The sequence below is a fragment of the Hypomesus nipponensis genome, chromosome 2, assembly GCF_054491055.1.
Source record: "Hypomesus nipponensis isolate SF chromosome 2, ASM5449105v1, whole genome shotgun sequence".
In the NCBI taxonomy this organism is placed as follows: domain Eukaryota; kingdom Metazoa; phylum Chordata; class Actinopteri; order Osmeriformes; family Osmeridae; genus Hypomesus; species Hypomesus nipponensis.
In genome coordinates this window covers 21,190,340-21,207,500 of record NC_140362.1, presented here as the reverse complement: position 1 = coordinate 21,207,500, position 17,161 = coordinate 21,190,340, and the positions used below count along the sequence as shown (strand labels likewise).

Sequence of the window (17,161 nt, the reverse complement as noted above, 5' to 3'; positions counted from 1 at the left end):
ACCATTCTCACAAAAAACAAGCGTTGAACAATAGCTGCGATGTGACTTTATTTATCTCTATTCCTCCTATAGATGTAGTCTGAGTTAAAAAAACCACAGACTCATCTGAATACAACTTGGGTCAAGCCCAGAACTCTAGGTGTCCTTTTCATTAAGGTGCACCAAAAAATCCTCCTGACAGCTCTGGCAAGCATTCTGGTGAGGATCACTTACTGCATCTCTCTTCCAAAGTGAGATACCATCATGTCCAACGTGAACCTATTCCTCAACACGTGACAGTTTGTGTGATTTGTTGAATATATGGGGTGGCATGGTAAAGGTTTATTAGAGATAACCCTTCATCTACTTGTACAGTCCTAGTTTCTCATATCGACTGTATTGGATTTCTAACAGTTTAAGCAAGCTGCTGAAAGCTCCAGTAGGAATGATTGTTTGTTAGTTCTATAAATATCACATTACATTAATTGCAACTCTGAAATGGTTCAAATGGGTGAGTAGAAGCCAAACTGTTCCCAAACTGAGGTAGCGTAAAAATTGTTTGTTTTTCTGCAGAACTATTCACTGTGATCTTAGTACCTTTGGTAATGTTGAAATCGGTTCAGTCTATGTGTCTACTTCAGTAACACAGCAGTGTTCAGTTCGCTCCTGCTCCTGTAACAGCTTGCCTTCGTGTAGAGCGGATTCAGTGTCTGTACTGAAGGTCTAACTGCTGACATGTTTTTATGAGGAAAACATCTGTGGTCTTTGAAAATTCAGAGTTCCCCTTTCCCTCTCGTTTCGCTACCCAGAACCCCAGCCATCCAGCGTGACACGAGCGCGCGTCTGACGAAAACAGAAAGGAACGCATCGCAGCAACAAGAAAAACGAGAAGAAGAATTCTGACCTGTTTGGTGTTTGTTGTTTTCTTCAGAAGAGAGAGACGCCTGAAACTTCACAGAGGGGGAGAGAGGCGGGCGAGTTGGCGGGGGTGAGAGGCGGGAGAGTGAGAGACCAAGACAGACAAAATGTGTGTGTGTGTGTGTGTGAGAGAGAGAGAGAGAGACAGAGAGAGAGACAGAGAGAGAGAGACAGAGAGAGAGAGTATGTTAAGGGGGTGGGTAGAAAGTATGCATGGGTTACGGAAAGAGAGTGTAAGTGGGGTGGGGGGTGAGGAGGGGGGCGGGGGGCGTAGGTCCTGCAGATGATTAAGTGTGTGTGTACTGGCTTCTTCAGTGTGTGTATGTGTGTGTGTGTGTGTGTGTGTGCTGGTGGTGGTGGTGAGGTTCAGGTATATGTTCACACTCAACGCTATCTGTTTGAAAGGAGGTGTTTCTGGGTGGTCCAACTGTCACAACAGTCCCTGCTTACGTAGATAAAAACATTAGGGTGACTGTCTGTCTGGCCGTGTGTGTGACCTGTGCGCGCGTGTGTGTGTGTGTTGGTGTAAAAGAGAGAGTGAGGGAGAATGAGAGGGAGAGAGAGTTTATTTTAAGACAGCCACCTGTTAATGACATTAAGTGAGGGTGAAGGAGGGGCTTCTGGACTGTTTATATGAGAGGCCAGCACAGCATTTCACAGCAAATCACAACACACCGCTAATTTAGAGAGAGAGACAGAGAGAGGCAGACAGACAGACAGAAAGAAAGACATAGAGAGAGAGAGAGAGAGAGAGAGAGAGAGAGAGAGAGAGAGAGAGAGAGAGAGAGAGAGAGAGAGAGAGAAACACTGAGGTCGGTACAGACTGCAGCTGGGTCCTAAGAGGTGTAGAGGGGCTCAAGCTCTGCCTGACGGCTGCAGACCGTGTAGGTTACACATGACACGTGGCACAGAAGGGTGGAGGGGGGTTGGAGAGGAGGGGAGCAGGGGGGGGGTAACAACAACAGTGGCCTCACTGAAGGTGGGGGGTGGGGAGCGGGAGAAAATGAGAAGGAGGGAAGGCGATACTGAGAGAGGAGGAAGGAAGCAGGGGACAGGAGGTACAAGAGAACTAGTGAGGCAAGGAGAGGATGATAGGAGAGAAGGAGAGGAGGAGAGGTGGAGAGGAGGAGGAGAGGAGGAGGAGAGGAGGAGAGGTGGAGAGGATGAGGAGAGGAGGAGAGGAGGAGGAGAGGAGGAGGAGATGTGGAGAAGAGGTGGAGAGGAGGAGGAGGAGAGGAGGAGGAGGAGAGGAGGAGATTTGGAGAGGTGGAGAGGAGGAGGAGGAGAGGAGGAGAGGAGGAGGAGATGTGGAGAGGTGGAGAGGAGGAGATGAGGAGGAGATGTGGAGAGGTGGAGAGGAGGAGGAGAGGAGGAAGAGAGGAGGAGAGGAGGTGGAGAGGAGGAGGAGATTTGGAGATGTGGAGAGGAGAGGAGGAGGAGATTTGGAGATGTGGAAAGGAGGAGGAAAGGAGGAAGAGAGGAAGAGAGGAGCAGAGGAGGAGAGGAGGAGGAGGAGATGTGGAGATGTGGAGAGGAGGAGAGGAGGAAGAGAGGAGGAGAGGAGGAGGAGAGGAGGAGAGGAGTGGAGGAGAGGAGGAGATGTGGAGAGGAGGAGAGGAGGAAGAGAGGAGAAGAGGAGGAAGAGAGGAGTAGGAGAGGAGTGGAGGAGAGGAGGAGATGTGGAGAGTGTCTCCGAGGGGAACCAGGTGGACTGGGGAGGACAGAGGAACGCACCAAGCAGCCCGGCGTAGGAAACACCCCCCACACGTATGAAGTCGTAGGTGTGTGTGAGCACATCTCTTTCTTTCACATAATAGTATGCTGATGTCAACCACACCTCTCTCTTTCTCTCTCTCTTTCCCACTCTCTCTCTCTCTCTCCATCTCTCTCTCTGTCTCTCTCTCTGTCTCTCTCTGTCTCTCTCTCTGTCTCCCTCTGTCTCTCTCTCTGTCCCCCTCCGTCTCTCTCTCCGTCTCTCTCTCTGTCTCTCTCTGTCTCTCTCTCTGTCCCCCTCTGTCTCTCTCTCCGTCTCTCTCTCTCTGTCTCTCTCTCTGTCTCTCTCTCTCTTTCTCTCCCTCTGTCTCTCTCTCTCTCTCCCTCTGTCTCTCTCCTCATCTCTCCTGCTTCTGAGCCCTGGGGATGCACGTTGACACAACGCCTGAGACAAGCATGTGCACATGCACACACGCGCACGCACACACGTGCAAGCATGCACAAACGCCACAAGGCACACGCACACATGCAAACACCACACAGAAGCACACGTTCTCTCACACACACTTAACACAAAAACACACACAAACAACAACAACAAACACACACACACACACTGGCCTGTTGGCTTTAGCGTAGTTCTCTACATCTGCTGCAGTGTTCCATCTGCTGTGAATGAAGATCAATGTGAAGGTGTTGCTCAGAATGACAATGACCAGGCCGACTCAGCAGCAGTAGCTACACTGTTCTCCAGTCGACCACCAGGGGACGCCACAACAGGCTGTGCTCACTGCAGCACCACAGGGTCTGTCTGGGCACAGCTGCTGCTCTACGCTGCCCTCTCTCTCCAGGCTTCCCCTCATTCTTCCCTTATAGGCGATCACCATGCCTTCAGAGGCTATGATTGGACAATGGGGGAGCTGGTTTTAGATCTGCACTCCTGTCTAGGGGGTGTTGCGTCACCCCTGTGGGGGTTGGGGAGGGGGGGGCAGTGATGCGGAAAGACATCTAAGGCATAGGGCTCACACTGGGCCTTGTCCCTACGACAGAGATTTATGTGCATCCTGGTGCATCTTAATGATGAACTCCCTTGTGGTTGAGGTGGGGCGGAGGGATGACAGAGAAAGGGCTGCATCGGCGGTTTGGCTCCGTGGTGTTTAAGCAACTTACTCCCCATGACGGACACCTGCTGGCTGTGTAGGCACGCGCGTCAGCTCAGCTAGCAGAACCGCTAGATCGCGGCGAGTGCCCGACTGGAAGTCTTTAGGGAATAGCGGCACCTGTTGGAGATGGATTAGAACTACACGTCTCCACGCACCGCCGTGGACTGGTTGACGATGACATCACTGGACGGAATTCTGAGGGAGCAATGACATCATCGGGGAAACTGAGTGTTGTAGGAAATGTGGATTCACCGATACCAATTGTAATGTAGATCCACACTTATGCAACAAGGGAAAAACAAACCCACACATGCCAAACTCAACATTGTTTTAGGCCTTTTTTTAATTCCATTAATTCACTTGAGAAATCACATGTTTGAGGAAAACCTGAAATTAAACATTTAAAATACTATTTTTCAGAGCTAGAGGATGGATATACAGGTTTTTACTGGCAAAACCCCAGGTCTCTTTTTCAGTCTAGCAAACAGAACAGGCATCTGACACCTTAACTATGTAAATAGTAGAATGGATGTTTCTAGATAGGAATACATTTAAAAGAGATAGGACAGTTGGAATCTACTGACAGTATGCACAGGGACTCTACACTATTCTGGAGGACCTACTACTTACAGAAAATCCCCACTGACATCCTTCAGATATGTCTAAGCAAACATGACCCGACAACTTCGACATGGGCTGAGTAAAATGAACTTTTATCCTTTCGGTGATAACATGCCATGAAGAGTCCTTAAACTACCTTCAATAGGCAAGTTATAAACATGAGCCATTGGTATTCATATTTATGTTTATTTTGTCTGGTGAGGGGTGAGATGTAGCACACACAAATACAACCAGGTCCAAGAAATTTCTAGCTTCCATTCCACAAAGATCAGTTTGAAATAGGAGGCAAAAAAAAAAAGAATCTTACAAAGCGATGCATTAGTTACTTAGGTATTTGCCAAATTAAACAACTCTAAGCCAAGAAATGTTGACATGTATAGACATGTTCAAAGACAGATCGAGGGGTAACCTATTTTCTACCTTATCAAACCTTGACATGAAAACGTAACATTAAGGCTTTTAGTCAGAGCTAGACAGATCCCTCCTCATTATCTATTTGATTTATGCTTCTTAAAAATCAAGAGCTAATTTAACAAAAACAACGTATTTTCCCTGTTCGCTAACATGTGATTCTCTGCAGCTCCTCTGTGGGGTGAAGATGGAAGATGACCTGCTGATCATGGAGATGGGAGATTTTTCTCTTCTTTTTTTTTTTAACCAAATATCAAACAAAAACACCAAAACACATGTGGGCACTGTTCAAAGACACCATACTTCCAATTCACCCTCAGAAACTGCATCTAAGATGTCGCAAGTCAGATCAGCGTAGCTAGTCAATTACAGTATTGAACAGATGAATGTTGACATTCAGATCTTTACGGCCCGACATGAACACAGTTAAAGCTTCCCCTAATGACTGCCACACACACACACACACACACATATGGAAGGATGAGTGTAGCCAAATGAAGAAACAAAATGAGTTCAAACCTGAAAAATTGTTGATGAAATAAGGGGCCTACTTATCAATCACTCCCCACTGCACTGTACCCCCCCCCCCCCCCCCTCAAGATGTTCTGCATCAGTGGGTGGAACTTCCAACTGTCAACCCTCAATGCCTGTAACTCCTCCCAAAACCACCTAGCCACCAGCCTCCCCACGCCCTCCTGTCCTCTACAGGACTGAAACAGGCTACCCCTCTTCACTTAAATACAAACCTCAGTGTGGCACCCCCTCCCCCCCCCATTAATGACATCCCTTTCTCACAAAGTATAAAAATCGATTAAGCCCCTCCCTTACCTGTTTCTACACACAATTCTCAAAAATCCCCCCCCCCCCCCTCCCGTTTAGTTGAATAGAAACCCTCCCCCTGCAGTCGTTTCCGCAGTGCCTAACTGCCCCGGAGCCCCCACCTTTAGACATGTCCTGCAGGTATGAAACAAATACAGCTTAAAAAAGGTGCCTTTGGAAAAGCTAGGAAGCTTTGACACCAAAAGCCTAGGATGTTCATCCCTGCACGAGTGCCTAAAGATACAGGCTGGAGGTCAACTAAAACCTGGGACATCCATCCATCCCTCCCTCCTTTCCGCCCCTCATCCCCTTTCTACCAGAAGTCTCGGCGGTGGTAGGCGTCGGGGTCGCAGTATTTGGTCACCACCACCCGGTTGGCAAACTTCCTTCCTGTTAGCCCCTGCATGGCCTTCTGGGAGTCAAACACCGACATGAACTCCACAAAGATCTGCGCAGGAGGGCAGAGAAAGAGGCAGACGGATGAAATGACGAAAAAGAGATAAGATCCAGGAACCTTGCAATGCATGACTGACGTTCACACACACACACACACACACACACCTTGCCAGTCCCAGGGACCTCCAGTCCGTCCACAGGTCTGGGGATCTCGATGCTCTTGACCTGGCCGTACTTGCTGCACTCGTCCCTCACGTCCTCCACGATCTCCTCGTACTCCTCGTCGTCCAGCAGCTCCTCGGGGGCCACCATGTTCATCAGGCACAGCACCTCCGTGGGCAGGCCGCCCATCTGGTTGACAGAGCTGTTCATCAGGCCCGGCACCTGCAGCGTCACTGGGGTCTGGTTTATACTCGTCTGTGCAGAGAGAGACAGCCAGACCACAAAGACAGGAGAGAGAGAGAGAGAGAGAGAGGGCAGAGGCAGAAGAGGGTGCAAGAGATAGGATACAAGGAAATTAAATCATCTGCATATGCACATGAAGCCTCACATACCAGTGAGAGCGTAAAGTAGGCTTATAAAAAAACTGAAACAAGGTTCATAATAACCTCCTATTGTTCGCGTAGGTAGAGAGGATGACGGGAGGGCAGCGAGGAAGATGAAAAGAAAAAAACAATTGGTTAGACGATATATTTTGCACCAAACGACACGTAACGACAACGTTGGAATCCGATGTCTCCTAGCTCCTCCCCCTCGGCTCCTAGCTCCTCCCTCACCAGGGTGGCGTTCTTGGATCCCACGCTGGCTCTCTGCACCAGCAGCTTCTTGTCTCCCAGCTGCATGCCGTTCAGTCCTGCGATGGCCTGCACACGACACGACAAACACGTCAACATCCAGCCGCCACTATCTAACCGTGGGACTTAGCCGTGAACCCACCACTGCCGACAGTAGATTTGCGCCGCCACGGTTACCTGGTCATTGAGGTTGACGTCCACGTATTCGCAGAAGGCGTAGCCCTTGGAGAGGCCGGTGGCACTGTCCTTCACCAGGTTGAAGGCCTTCAGGGGCCCGAAGGAAGTCAGCAGCTCCTTCACCTGGGGGGGAGAGAACATTCTAGGTCACTGGAACCAGACCATTGGAATGAGGCGGTGTGTTCTGGACCGCACTGCGGGGAGGGGGGGAGTCAGGTGGTCAGGCAGGGGAGGGGGTCTGGGTCAGGTGGTAAGGCAGGGGGTCTGGGTCAGGTGGTCAGGCAGGGGAGGGGGTCTGGGTCAGGTGGTCAGGCAGGGGAGGGGGTCTGGGTCAGGTGGTCAGGCAGGGGAGGGGGTCTGGGTCAGGTGGTAAGGCAGGGGAGGGGGTGCAGGGTGATGACACTGACCTGATCATCGTTCAGGTAGTTGGGCAGGCCTCCGATGAAGAGCTTGTGAGCAGAGTCAGGCACCACCGTAGAGACCACGCCTACAGGGCCCACACACACACACACACACACACAGGTTTAAGTTAGTCAAGGGGCAGTGCTATGGATGGATGTGTGCATTTCACTACTAGTACAAGTGAGTGTGGTTTGGGCTGTGCTGGTGTGAGGTCAGGGGACCCTGCTGGTCTGTACCGGGCGTACCCGGAACGTAGACACTTGGGTTCTCGCTCATGCCAGGCAGGGGCTGGTAGTCATGGGGACGGCGAATCTTCAGACTCTGGCCCTGGAAGATGATGCCGTCGAACGCCATGGCCTGGGTCGTCTCATCCACAGAGCGGAACTGCACAGGACAAGACAGGAAGAGAGAGTTTGAACAGCTGGTTCTTCTGAGGCTCTGTGGCTGCTGGCGGGTCATGTGACAGCTGATGGCGGGTCATGTGACAGCTGATGGCGGGTCACGTGACAGCTGCTGTGAGTGAGACGGACCTCGAGGAAGGCGAAGTTCTTGTCCTGGTTGATCTGCACGGCGAGGACTGGGTTGCCAGGGGCCTGAGTGAGTCCGCCCAGACGCATCTGAGCGTTGAAGAAATCCATCATGGACTCCTACACACGACACAGTCACAGAGACAGAGAGAGCGAAACCAAACGAGAGTTACAGAGACAGACAGCAGAAGCCAAACAATGATGTCTCATGCCAGTTAATACATACAAGAACATCAACATACTAGCCCAGAGAACACGCAAGAAACATTGGCCTGGTGTACATTCTACATACAGAGGACTACGGGTTGATCAAGAAAAGGTAGCCCTCCAGGTGTCTCTATCTCCCAGCCCCCTGTCTCTCCATCTCCCAGCCCCTGTCTCTCCATCTGTCTCTCCATCTCCCAGCCCCTGTCTCTCCATCTGTCTCTCCATCTCCCAGCCCCCTGTCTCTCCATCTCCCAGCCCCCTGTCTCTCCATCTCCCAGCCCCCTGTCTCTCCATCTCTCAGCCCCCTGTCTCTCCATCTCTCAGCCCCTGTCTCTCCATCTCTCAGCCCCCTGTCTCTCCATCTCTCAGCCCCCTGTCTCTCCATCTCTCAGCCCCCTGTCTCTCCATCTCTCAGCCCCCTGTCTCTCCATCTCTCAGCCCCTGTCTCTCCATCTCCCAGCCCCCTGTCTCTCCATCTCTCAGCCCCCTGTCTCTCCATCTCCCAGCCCCCTGTCTCTCCATCTCCCAGCCCCCTGTCTCTCCATCTCCCAGCCCCCTGTCTCTCCATCTCCCAGCCCCCTGTCTCTCCATCTCCCAGCCCCCTGTCTCTCCATCTCTCAGCCCCTGTCTCTCCATCTCTCAGCCCCCTGTCTCTCCATCTCTCAGTCCCTGTCTCTCCATCTCTCAGCCCCCTGTCTCTCCATCTCTCAGCCCCCTGTCTCTCCATCTCTCTCTCCATCTCCCAGCCCCCTGTCTCTCCATCTCTCCCTCCATCTCTCTCTCCATCTCCCAGCCCCCTGTATCTCCATCTCTCAGCCCCCTGTCTCCCCATTAAGGGTCTCACCTCTGTGATGCCAAAGGGGATGTTGCCCACGTACAGCCTGCGGGCCTGCCGGGTCATCTGGCTGCCCACCACGGGCACGGGGGTGGGGGTGACGGCCAGGCCGTCGGGGGTCATGGTGGGTAGGAGTGCCGTGGCTGGGATCTGGCCTGCAGCTGGATGTTTCAGGAGGGGGAGGGGGGGTTCATTCACATTGTTCTAGACACCATCTTGCACATCAGATCAGGTTGTTGCATCGCCAGGTTGCTGTGTTATGTCCATGAGGACATCACACGCTCTTACCCTGCATGGCTTTGTACTGCATGGGGGTGATGTGTTCAAATCCGGGCGGAGGGACATCCCAGTACTTCTTCACCTTGTTCTTCTTCTTCTCGCGGTGCGGAGAGCGGCTAAACAGGGAAACACAGAGGGGGGCGAGAGAGAAACCAGTGAAGGACGTGAAGAGAGTTAGATGAAGAGCTGAGCCAATCAGGAAGCATGATGGGGAATCCCTGAGGGGTGAGGTCAGTAGCTGGACCTCAGAGAGGCTGGCTGCCTGAGGGGTGAGGTCACTAGCTGGACCTCAGAGAGGCTGGCTGCCTGAGGGGTGAGGTCAGTAGCTGGACCTCAGAGAGGCTGGCTGCCTGAGGGGTGAGGTCACTAGCTGGACCCTCAGAGAGGCTGGCTGCCTGAGGGGTGAGGTCACTAGCTGGACCCTCAGAGAGGCTGGCTGTTTTCCATCTCCCTAGTGGGTGAAGGCACGAGGAACCGTGCGTTGTGAACCTTCCCAGCTGGTCTGTTTTCTTTGAGGTTATATGTAGTGTGAGCACCCTATTTTGATCTTCAAGCGTTAAGACCAGACGAGGGGGCCACACCCTGGGTGGGAAGGAGAGCGCACCCCCCCTCCGCGCGCAGCCTGGTTCACTGCCATCATGTGTGCGTATGTGTGTGTGTGCGCGCAGAGTACACAGAATCATAGCAAGATCACTGGAGTGACTGGAGTGTTGTGATGATGTAAAAACAGGCTCTGTTAGTTTGCTGTATTACCTTACAGCAATCTCTTGGGGTTGGTTGAGAGCGGGTGAGCTGAAATGACATTGGAAGGGGTTCACATTTCACTCCAACCAAACAATATAGTTCAAAAACAGATGTACTCCAAAGACTCCATAGATTTCAACCAATTTCTGCTGTACTGGCCCCTCCGGACATAGACCCCTCTCTCTCTCCAGTAGTTAAAGATTAAACATATGAAAGCACAAGGTAAACACTAGGAACCCAACACCCCCCCCCACCCCACCACCACCCAGCCCACCTAAAGCAGACCTGTTACAATCACTAAAATCTTTACAGATCTTGGGAAGAAAGCACAAAAGTGTTAGACACTCATGTCTGATGTGTTGAAACGCTTCAGTCAGATCTAACCCTATTCTACTGAAGAGAGTGCTCCAATGAACCTTTGTATTGCGCTCCAGTCTGGACATCAAAGCATTACATCGTAAAAACAAATGACAAAAGACAATAAAACATATGCAAAAAAAGACACCACGGGTGAAAAATCAATTAAGTAATTTAGTATAATGACTGTATTTTAGCTCAAGGAGGTCAGTTGTGGCGTTCTAACCGGTGTGAGTTAAGCTGGAACACAAGACTGCATATTCTGCTAGAGCCTCTAACGCTGCATGAAGACTACGGTAAGTAAGTGAGGACATTTCCAAACCTGCGTCTCTGCCGTCTTTCTTTGCTCTCCCCACGGCGATCTCGGCTGCGTCTGTCCCTGTCCCGGCTTCGCCTCTTTCGCTCCCTGCTGCGGCTGCGTGAGGGGGAGCGGCGGTGGTGACGGTTTTCCTTGTCTCTCTCCGCTGCGGGAAGTAAAAAACCGGTGTGTGGATGAGATGATTCTATGAAAGGGTCAAATGTTTCTAGATTTTAAAAAGGAAGGAGCAGACAATTAAATACGACAAACGTTAGCCAACAAAAGCGTAATTTCATAACTACAGCTACTCGAGTCTGGTCACTAAATCCCCATACAGTAATTGTTTCCAAGAAATTCGTTCTTAGTTAGGTGTAGTTGCTAGTAGTTTAACAGATTAACATTAACGTGCCCAACTAGCTAGCTGGTTTGCTAGTAGATACAACCACTGCAGCCTAATCAAAATAGTCTGGCCCGTTAGCTTGCCAGTAGCTAGCGATCCATAGGCTAGCAGTTTCGTGACAATCGCTTTACACCCTATAGCTACATTCTGACATAACTACCAAGCTAGAGCATGAAAAAAGACATTACCTTGTTTGTTTTCAGACAGCTGTCTCTCGAATTCGTCAAAATCCGACATTTTCGTAGCTAATGTGTTTGCTCACTTGCAAATCCGCAAATGCAAGCCTCTATCTGCGTTCACTGGACGGCAAGGTAGCGCGTTGGCTAGCAAGCTAGCAAAAATACGGCGAGCGGCACACTAATTTAGCTAAAAACGTAGCTAGCAAACAAAGTATTCATTCAACAAAATATAAACAGAATAAACGTGCTACTCCTTATAAAAACGACAAAACTCAGCGTTAGCTACAGCAATATGGTCTCAAAATACGAAGTAAACGAACAAAAACATTGAGGAAGAAAACGTGTTCGGATGTGCTAGCTTGCTAACCAGATAAAGCAACGTCCTGGAGAACGGGCCTGCTCTTGCAGGAGTCGTGTACGTTAACTGGGTAGCTAAGTCGAATGAAAAATGAGAAGATAGGTGAGCTAAATATGCATCAAAAGGTCACTACAGTGATCCACTGCAAGTCGTTGGTGTCTTGAGAAACCCAAAAGTTACGTTTACAGTAAAAAAATTGATAACGTCAACGATAGATTTGGTATGCCCGCTTCTTGCTCTCCTTCTCCCAGGCACCCTGTGACACAGGAAGTTGTTACACTCGTGACCTTTTCGTTCTCCAATGAACGGAAGACATACTTCAGTAAATCGGGCGTTCATATGTGACACTTTAGAGATGGATACGATTTTACAATTGTTTGCAGGGAAAGACTTCAAGATAGTGAATTGTCTCCATCAAAACTAGCGTAGATATGCAGCCAGGTTCTTATTTATTATCAACTATGGTTGAAGGGATCTGAATTTCAACATTTGAATGTGAGCAGCCTGAATTTAGTTCCATCTGAATTTCTGAATCTCTTTTTACATAGGATCTTTGGGATCTGAACTTTACTGTTCAAATTTGAGCAACCTTTTGAAAAAACAAAAACAAATGGACCAGTGACCCAAGCTATTTTCATATGAAATCAAATTATTTAATTGCATTGTGTCTTTACAGTAACACTGGTAATAACAAGATACTATTTCTCAGTGACACTTACAGCTTACTCGATATATTGGCAACTACTTGTGACTCTTAAATACTGGAAACCTTTCTTTAAAAAGTGCAGGCTTGGTCTAGACATCTCTCCATCAGTGTTTACATGTATAGTGCTTTTGTTTAATTGGATACTAAAAAGGCAGACAAACAAAGACTCCTCTGACCCGTATCAAACATGTTGAACATGAGTTAACCAGTTTTGAATTGTATATATTGACACTTTTCCCTGCATGTTACTGTGAGAAGGCTGAAGACCTGAAGAGGCATATTGTCACATCATGTCATAAACTTCAAATTGTCACAGGATCTCACCAGTTATCTGTACCAGTATAATATCAACATAACAAACGATAATAAACAAATGTCCTGTTGTTAGTCTATTAGTTTAAATAACAGTTCAGTCAAAACCCAAGTCTGTAAAAAAAAGAAAAAAAGGTCAAAAGAAAAGCTTTGCATTTGGAAGGGAAATGGATAAGAACTAGGGTTAAAATCTGGTTATTTTTCAAACCATTTCTGTTGATAAAAATAAATGTTGTAAATGAAAGACACGTAGTGTTAGTTCTGATTCGTATATTATAGAAGAGTATGAAAACTAAAGTTCTGACCAAATTGTGTAATTTACAAAAAACATACCAATACCAATAATATAAAATATTTACTGTAACTTTTTGTACAGTACAAAGGATACATAAAACACTGTCTCTGAGATATGATGTAAATTCTGGAGCAACAAAACGATGCATCACAACTAAACATGAAGGCCTTATAGTATCACTGTTCTCACAATAGCATTGATCAGATGCACATCTGACAGGATTAACAGAGTTTCCTGCATATGAGCTCAGCAAGTGTTACTGTTAAAACGATTTGATTGCATTTAAACAACAGTGGAGCTATGCTCTGTTTTGTTCAGTTTGCTGTCAAAGTCAGTTTCCCTCTTTAAAATATGCAATATTCTTTTCCTTCTTATTCCGAAGAAATGAAATGGGAAAAGACAATGCAATTGACTAAACACTAGAGTATCACAATCGGATCAGGATTTGGGTTCTGGAAAGCTGGCGGATGCTTTTCCAAAAGATAATTCAACAAAATAAAAGTACTGGAATATTATTATTATTTATGTTTTACTGTGGAGGGTGCTAGGCAACCTTTTTTTCAATCAACAAATAAACATAATTTTATAGTGTGTGAAGTCAAAGACTATTGTGACACAAAGACACAAAGGGTAACGTTTTTACCATGTCACAAAATATACAGCAACCATTTCCAAAATTGATCTCATGGCATTTATATCAATATTGCACCACTGCCAGTCCTTGAAACCTCCTGCATAAAAACTTGCCATCCCATGTGTAATGTTGTACTCATGAAGAGAACTGTATGTAAATATGCAGCAGTATTAAACATACATACAGTCACATGGTCTGTTTACATTTAAGTTCCAAATCTACTCCCAAAACGAGGCTTCATCTTAGTTTAAGAATCACTCAGTTCACTCACTCTGGTTAACTAAGGAATGCCACAGTTCATGACCCTTGGATTTTGAATGATTTTCAGCAAAATGGCCAGAGCTACTCAAATTCAAGCTGCTGCTAGCAGCATGGCTGATGTTGTTTTTTGTCTTAACCTCTATCTGGGTACTGATTCAGAATTGACTCTTATTATCACCTGGGTGAAAGGAAAACAAACATCAACATGGACTTCCAGGGAAAGGGGTTACCATCCCTTAGTTACATAGTCGACCACCACATGTAACCTTCCAAACAATGCTTAATCTCGTGGATGTGTCACATAACCCTGGAAGGAATGGAAGAAATAAAAAGGTCCTGGTCTTGTTCCAGAGTACGGGTCTCGGTTTCCATCTGCAGCAACTGCTCCTCTTCAGCGCCGGGCGCCATGGAAACCTCAAAGCTCCACCTGGCTCAGGTCACTGCACCTAAGAGCTCAGCCACAGCAAAGCCACCGTGCCCCTCCCCTCCCCTAGTCTCAGAGTGCCCTAGCGGGGTCTCAGTGTCTGAACCTGTAGGAGATGGGCAGGAGCAGGTTGTTCTTCTTCAGGGCCTGTACTCTGGTCAGCGTCTCTTCGTCCAGGGCGATGTAGCAGCGCCGGGCGTAGTCAAGCAGCTTCTCCTTGGACGGGTCAAACTCCCCCACCTCCGCCACCTTCTCCGGAGCCACCAGCAGCAGCTCGGCAATGGGCGTGGTGGAGGCCACGGTGTTGCGGTCCACACCGTGGATCTGGAAGGCCTTTGACATGTTCTTCAGGTGCTGGTAGGTGAGCAGGATCTTCTTGTAGCGGAAAAGCACCCCGGCAGCATCTTTTACTGCAAGACAGGAGACGATCACAGAACCGGTGAGATTCAAGGAGGTTACAGGGTGAGAACATGCGTGGAGACGCGGCTGTGCCATCTCGATTGTCTCGAAATGTTCTGGAAAGATTCTGTCCCTCACCTCTCTGTCTCTCCCTCGGGACTTGGAAAATCCGCCGCCTTTTCAGCGAGTGCATGCTGCTGCTCATGCTCTGTGACATCACATCCTCCCCTGAGATCATTTCCTCCTCATCCATGTAGCTGTCCTGCTCCAGAAACTCATCACTCTCTCCCAGGAGCGAGAGAGAATCTGGGTCAGGAGAAGACATAACAACACTAATGATATGTCATGAAACCCACTGGAGACGACAGGAACAACACAGAAGAAAAGAGAAACTCTAGTGCCAAACACCCTTTCAAGCATCTTTCATGCCAAACATGAGGCGTTTATACACACACACACTCATTCCTTACTTACAGCACAGTACCAAACATGAGTTTGGTATATAAGCGGCCATACCTGGAGCAGCACTTCCGTGCGCAGTCATATCATTTATGCTCTGTCTGCTATTGCCAATGCCGCTGTCCCCGGCACTGCTGTGGGCCTGCAGCAGAGCCTGGGAGTTGCCTGAGCTGAACAGGGCACTCATGGAAGCAATCTGACTGGCTATCGGGCTGGAAGTGTGGTTTTTGGGAGGCGCCATTGAGGACGGGGCGGGTCGCCGTTGTAATAACTGACGAGAGGCGAAAGGCCGAGGGTCCGATTTCTGCTCTGAAGGGGTTGGAACAGATAAGATCGATGAGAGGGATGACGCGGTTCGTACGGTGTTTCCACAACATCACTGTGAAAAATGTCTTCAGTTAAGCTTGGGGCATTTTCACAACTTAATATTCAAAAATAGGTATCACAGTGGAACAGTTAGAGGAAGAGGAATATATCATTATTACCAGCAGGGCGGTCTCCCTCTCTCCTACCCCTCCACGTGAACCGTCTCGACCCATACCCTGCAGGAACAAAAACTAAATAAAATGAAGATCTTAATTCACCACCTTTCCCAATTCCAGCCTCCTTACCGAAGCTCCAGTCTGCATTCCCTTGACGGGAAAGCAGATTCTCCAGCTTGTCTCCCTCCTCTCGTCAACCCCGCCCCCTCACCGTTGCTGTATTGGCTCTGCCCCTGCCCCTGGGTCTTGGTGGAGAAGATGAAACGGTCCAGCTGGCAGCGGAGGAAGTCCCTCTCTTCCTCCAGGTCCTCGATGCGTTTCGCCAGCCACGAGTTCTTCTCTAGGGAGATCTGCAACTGGGTCCGCAGGTTGGTGATGAGCAGGTAGGAGCTGCCTGCCGCAGCGGGACCTGCTGGAGTAGGGGACTCTAAAGGGGGGCGTGGGAGATGTCAAAGGTTAAAGGGTCGATGCCAATATGAAAGGCTTTCAGTTCAAGGAGTAGGAGCTTTGATTTTGACATTTACCTTCAAAGCTTGTTTCATTCTGGTTGAAAAAACTTTGCTGTTGTTGTATAAAGTTGTCCTCCTCAAAAGGGCTGGCGATTTCGTAGGCATCCTCGTTCTTCGGAGCTGATGAGAGGGCAGTACAAGGTAAAAATACAAGCTGTGAATGCATACATACTTTATTGTTGATCAAAAAAGACAATCTACAGGCATAGATAAAGGATTTAATGACACTGTCAACGATAGATCCTCTGTGGCTATCGCTGTGGCATGTATATTTACTCTGCAAGTGGTGGGAACTCTTGGACGTGGGTGCAGAGTCGTTCAAATTTCCATCCTCCATCTCGCAATCTGTAGCCTACTAGCCAATATAAGAACACATTTTAGCTTGATTTATAGCTACACTAGATCGCTAGCCAGCTAGCAACTATGTTAAGATTTACGTAACATATATATTACCAGAGCGTCTCAAGTACTATAATAAATAGAGCATGTATGAACTGTTGAGAATGTATGCAGTTTCATCCTTGACTTTCTTATGGATCATCTCTCAATACATTGCATGTCATAATACATGTCGTGCATAATTAAAGTCAAGAATGGACACCGAGTGGTAGGCAATTATTAGGTATTTTGGCAGATGAAAGTTACAGCTTTTGCCAGATAGCTTGCTGACGCTACGAAGCAGTAGGAAAATGCAAGAGGTGGCATAGCCCTATAATTAAAAATGGACACGTTAGCAGGGTAGCTAGCGAACAACATTGCTTTTCAGTAAGCTATGTATCTAACGTTATTACACCGAATACTTTGTTTACTCAAAACACACGATTTTTTCGAGCACAGTCAATGGTGCACGTACCGTTTTCGTCGTAAGGACACAGGCACTTGTTATGCTCTGTTAATAATCTGTCATTTTATGCAGCTTAAGCATTCAACCATCGGCACAGGTTAGCTTACTAACAATAACAATTATCGCGTTTTTTCATTCTGTGTAGACTTCTCCCAACGCAATTTCCGGTGATAATAAAAACCAAGACGTCATGTGACAAAAAATGCCCCCAAAAATGCCCCTCCCTCCATCGCCCCCCACCCCCTCCCCCCCTCCCCCA

General features: G+C 48.3%; 3 protein-coding genes across 11 annotated transcripts in view; all 3 read right to left on the bottom strand.

Annotated features, from left to right (window-relative positions):
- cacng6b (calcium channel, voltage-dependent, gamma subunit 6b) overlaps nt 1-1,067 on the bottom strand; it is a 7,688-nt gene extending 6,621 nt beyond the window's left edge. Inside the window, exon 1 of one of the 2 annotated variants that reach the window (XM_084668848.1) lies at nt 884-1,067. The gene's annotated coding sequence lies outside the window, so the exon portion shown is untranslated. Of the gene's footprint in view, nt 1-576; nt 842-883 lie in introns of those variants that run through there. The other variant, XM_084668849.1, reaches the window with a different exon arrangement.
- A 4,614-nt stretch (nt 1,068-5,681) lies between these two features.
- Nucleotides 5,682-11,858, bottom strand: u2af2a (U2 small nuclear RNA auxiliary factor 2a). 6 transcript variants are annotated; one of them, XM_084668842.1, is made up of 12 exons: nt 11,229-11,857; nt 10,665-10,845; nt 9,995-10,033; nt 9,251-9,357; nt 8,972-9,123; nt 7,924-8,040; nt 7,630-7,777; nt 7,399-7,478; nt 6,992-7,114; nt 6,796-6,883; nt 6,186-6,439; nt 5,682-6,072 (listed from the first exon to the last, which is right to left on the bottom strand). In XM_084668842.1, the coding sequence occupies exons 1-12, from the start codon at nt 11,275-11,277 to the stop codon at nt 5,938-5,940; spliced, it is 1,473 nt and encodes a 490-aa protein (XP_084524968.1). In that variant the 5' UTR covers nt 11,278-11,857; the 3' UTR covers nt 5,682-5,937. The 6 variants fall into 6 exon arrangements, with proteins under 6 accessions (XP_084524968.1, XP_084524969.1, XP_084524970.1 ...); XM_084668843.1 differs by having other exon boundaries at nt 7,639-7,777; nt 11,229-11,856; XM_084668844.1 differs by having other exon boundaries at nt 10,665-10,806; nt 11,229-11,856.
- Nucleotides 11,859-12,208: 350 nt separating this feature from the next.
- On the bottom strand, nt 12,209-17,046 carry ccdc106a (coiled-coil domain containing 106a). 3 transcript variants are annotated; one of them, XM_084668839.1, is made up of 8 exons: nt 16,912-17,046; nt 16,335-16,410; nt 16,074-16,178; nt 15,761-15,976; nt 15,553-15,624; nt 15,125-15,376; nt 14,747-14,914; nt 12,209-14,619 (listed from the first exon to the last, which is right to left on the bottom strand). In XM_084668839.1, exons 2-8 carry the CDS (start codon nt 16,393-16,395, stop codon nt 14,303-14,305), a joined length of 1,191 nt encoding a protein of 396 aa, XP_084524965.1. In that variant the 5' UTR covers nt 16,396-16,410; nt 16,912-17,046; the 3' UTR covers nt 12,209-14,302. The 3 variants fall into 3 exon arrangements, with proteins under 3 accessions (XP_084524965.1, XP_084524967.1, XP_084524966.1); XM_084668841.1 differs by having other exon boundaries at nt 15,553-15,609; XM_084668840.1 differs by having other exon boundaries at nt 16,335-16,413; nt 16,912-17,017.
- Nucleotides 17,047-17,161: the final 115 nt, after the last annotated feature.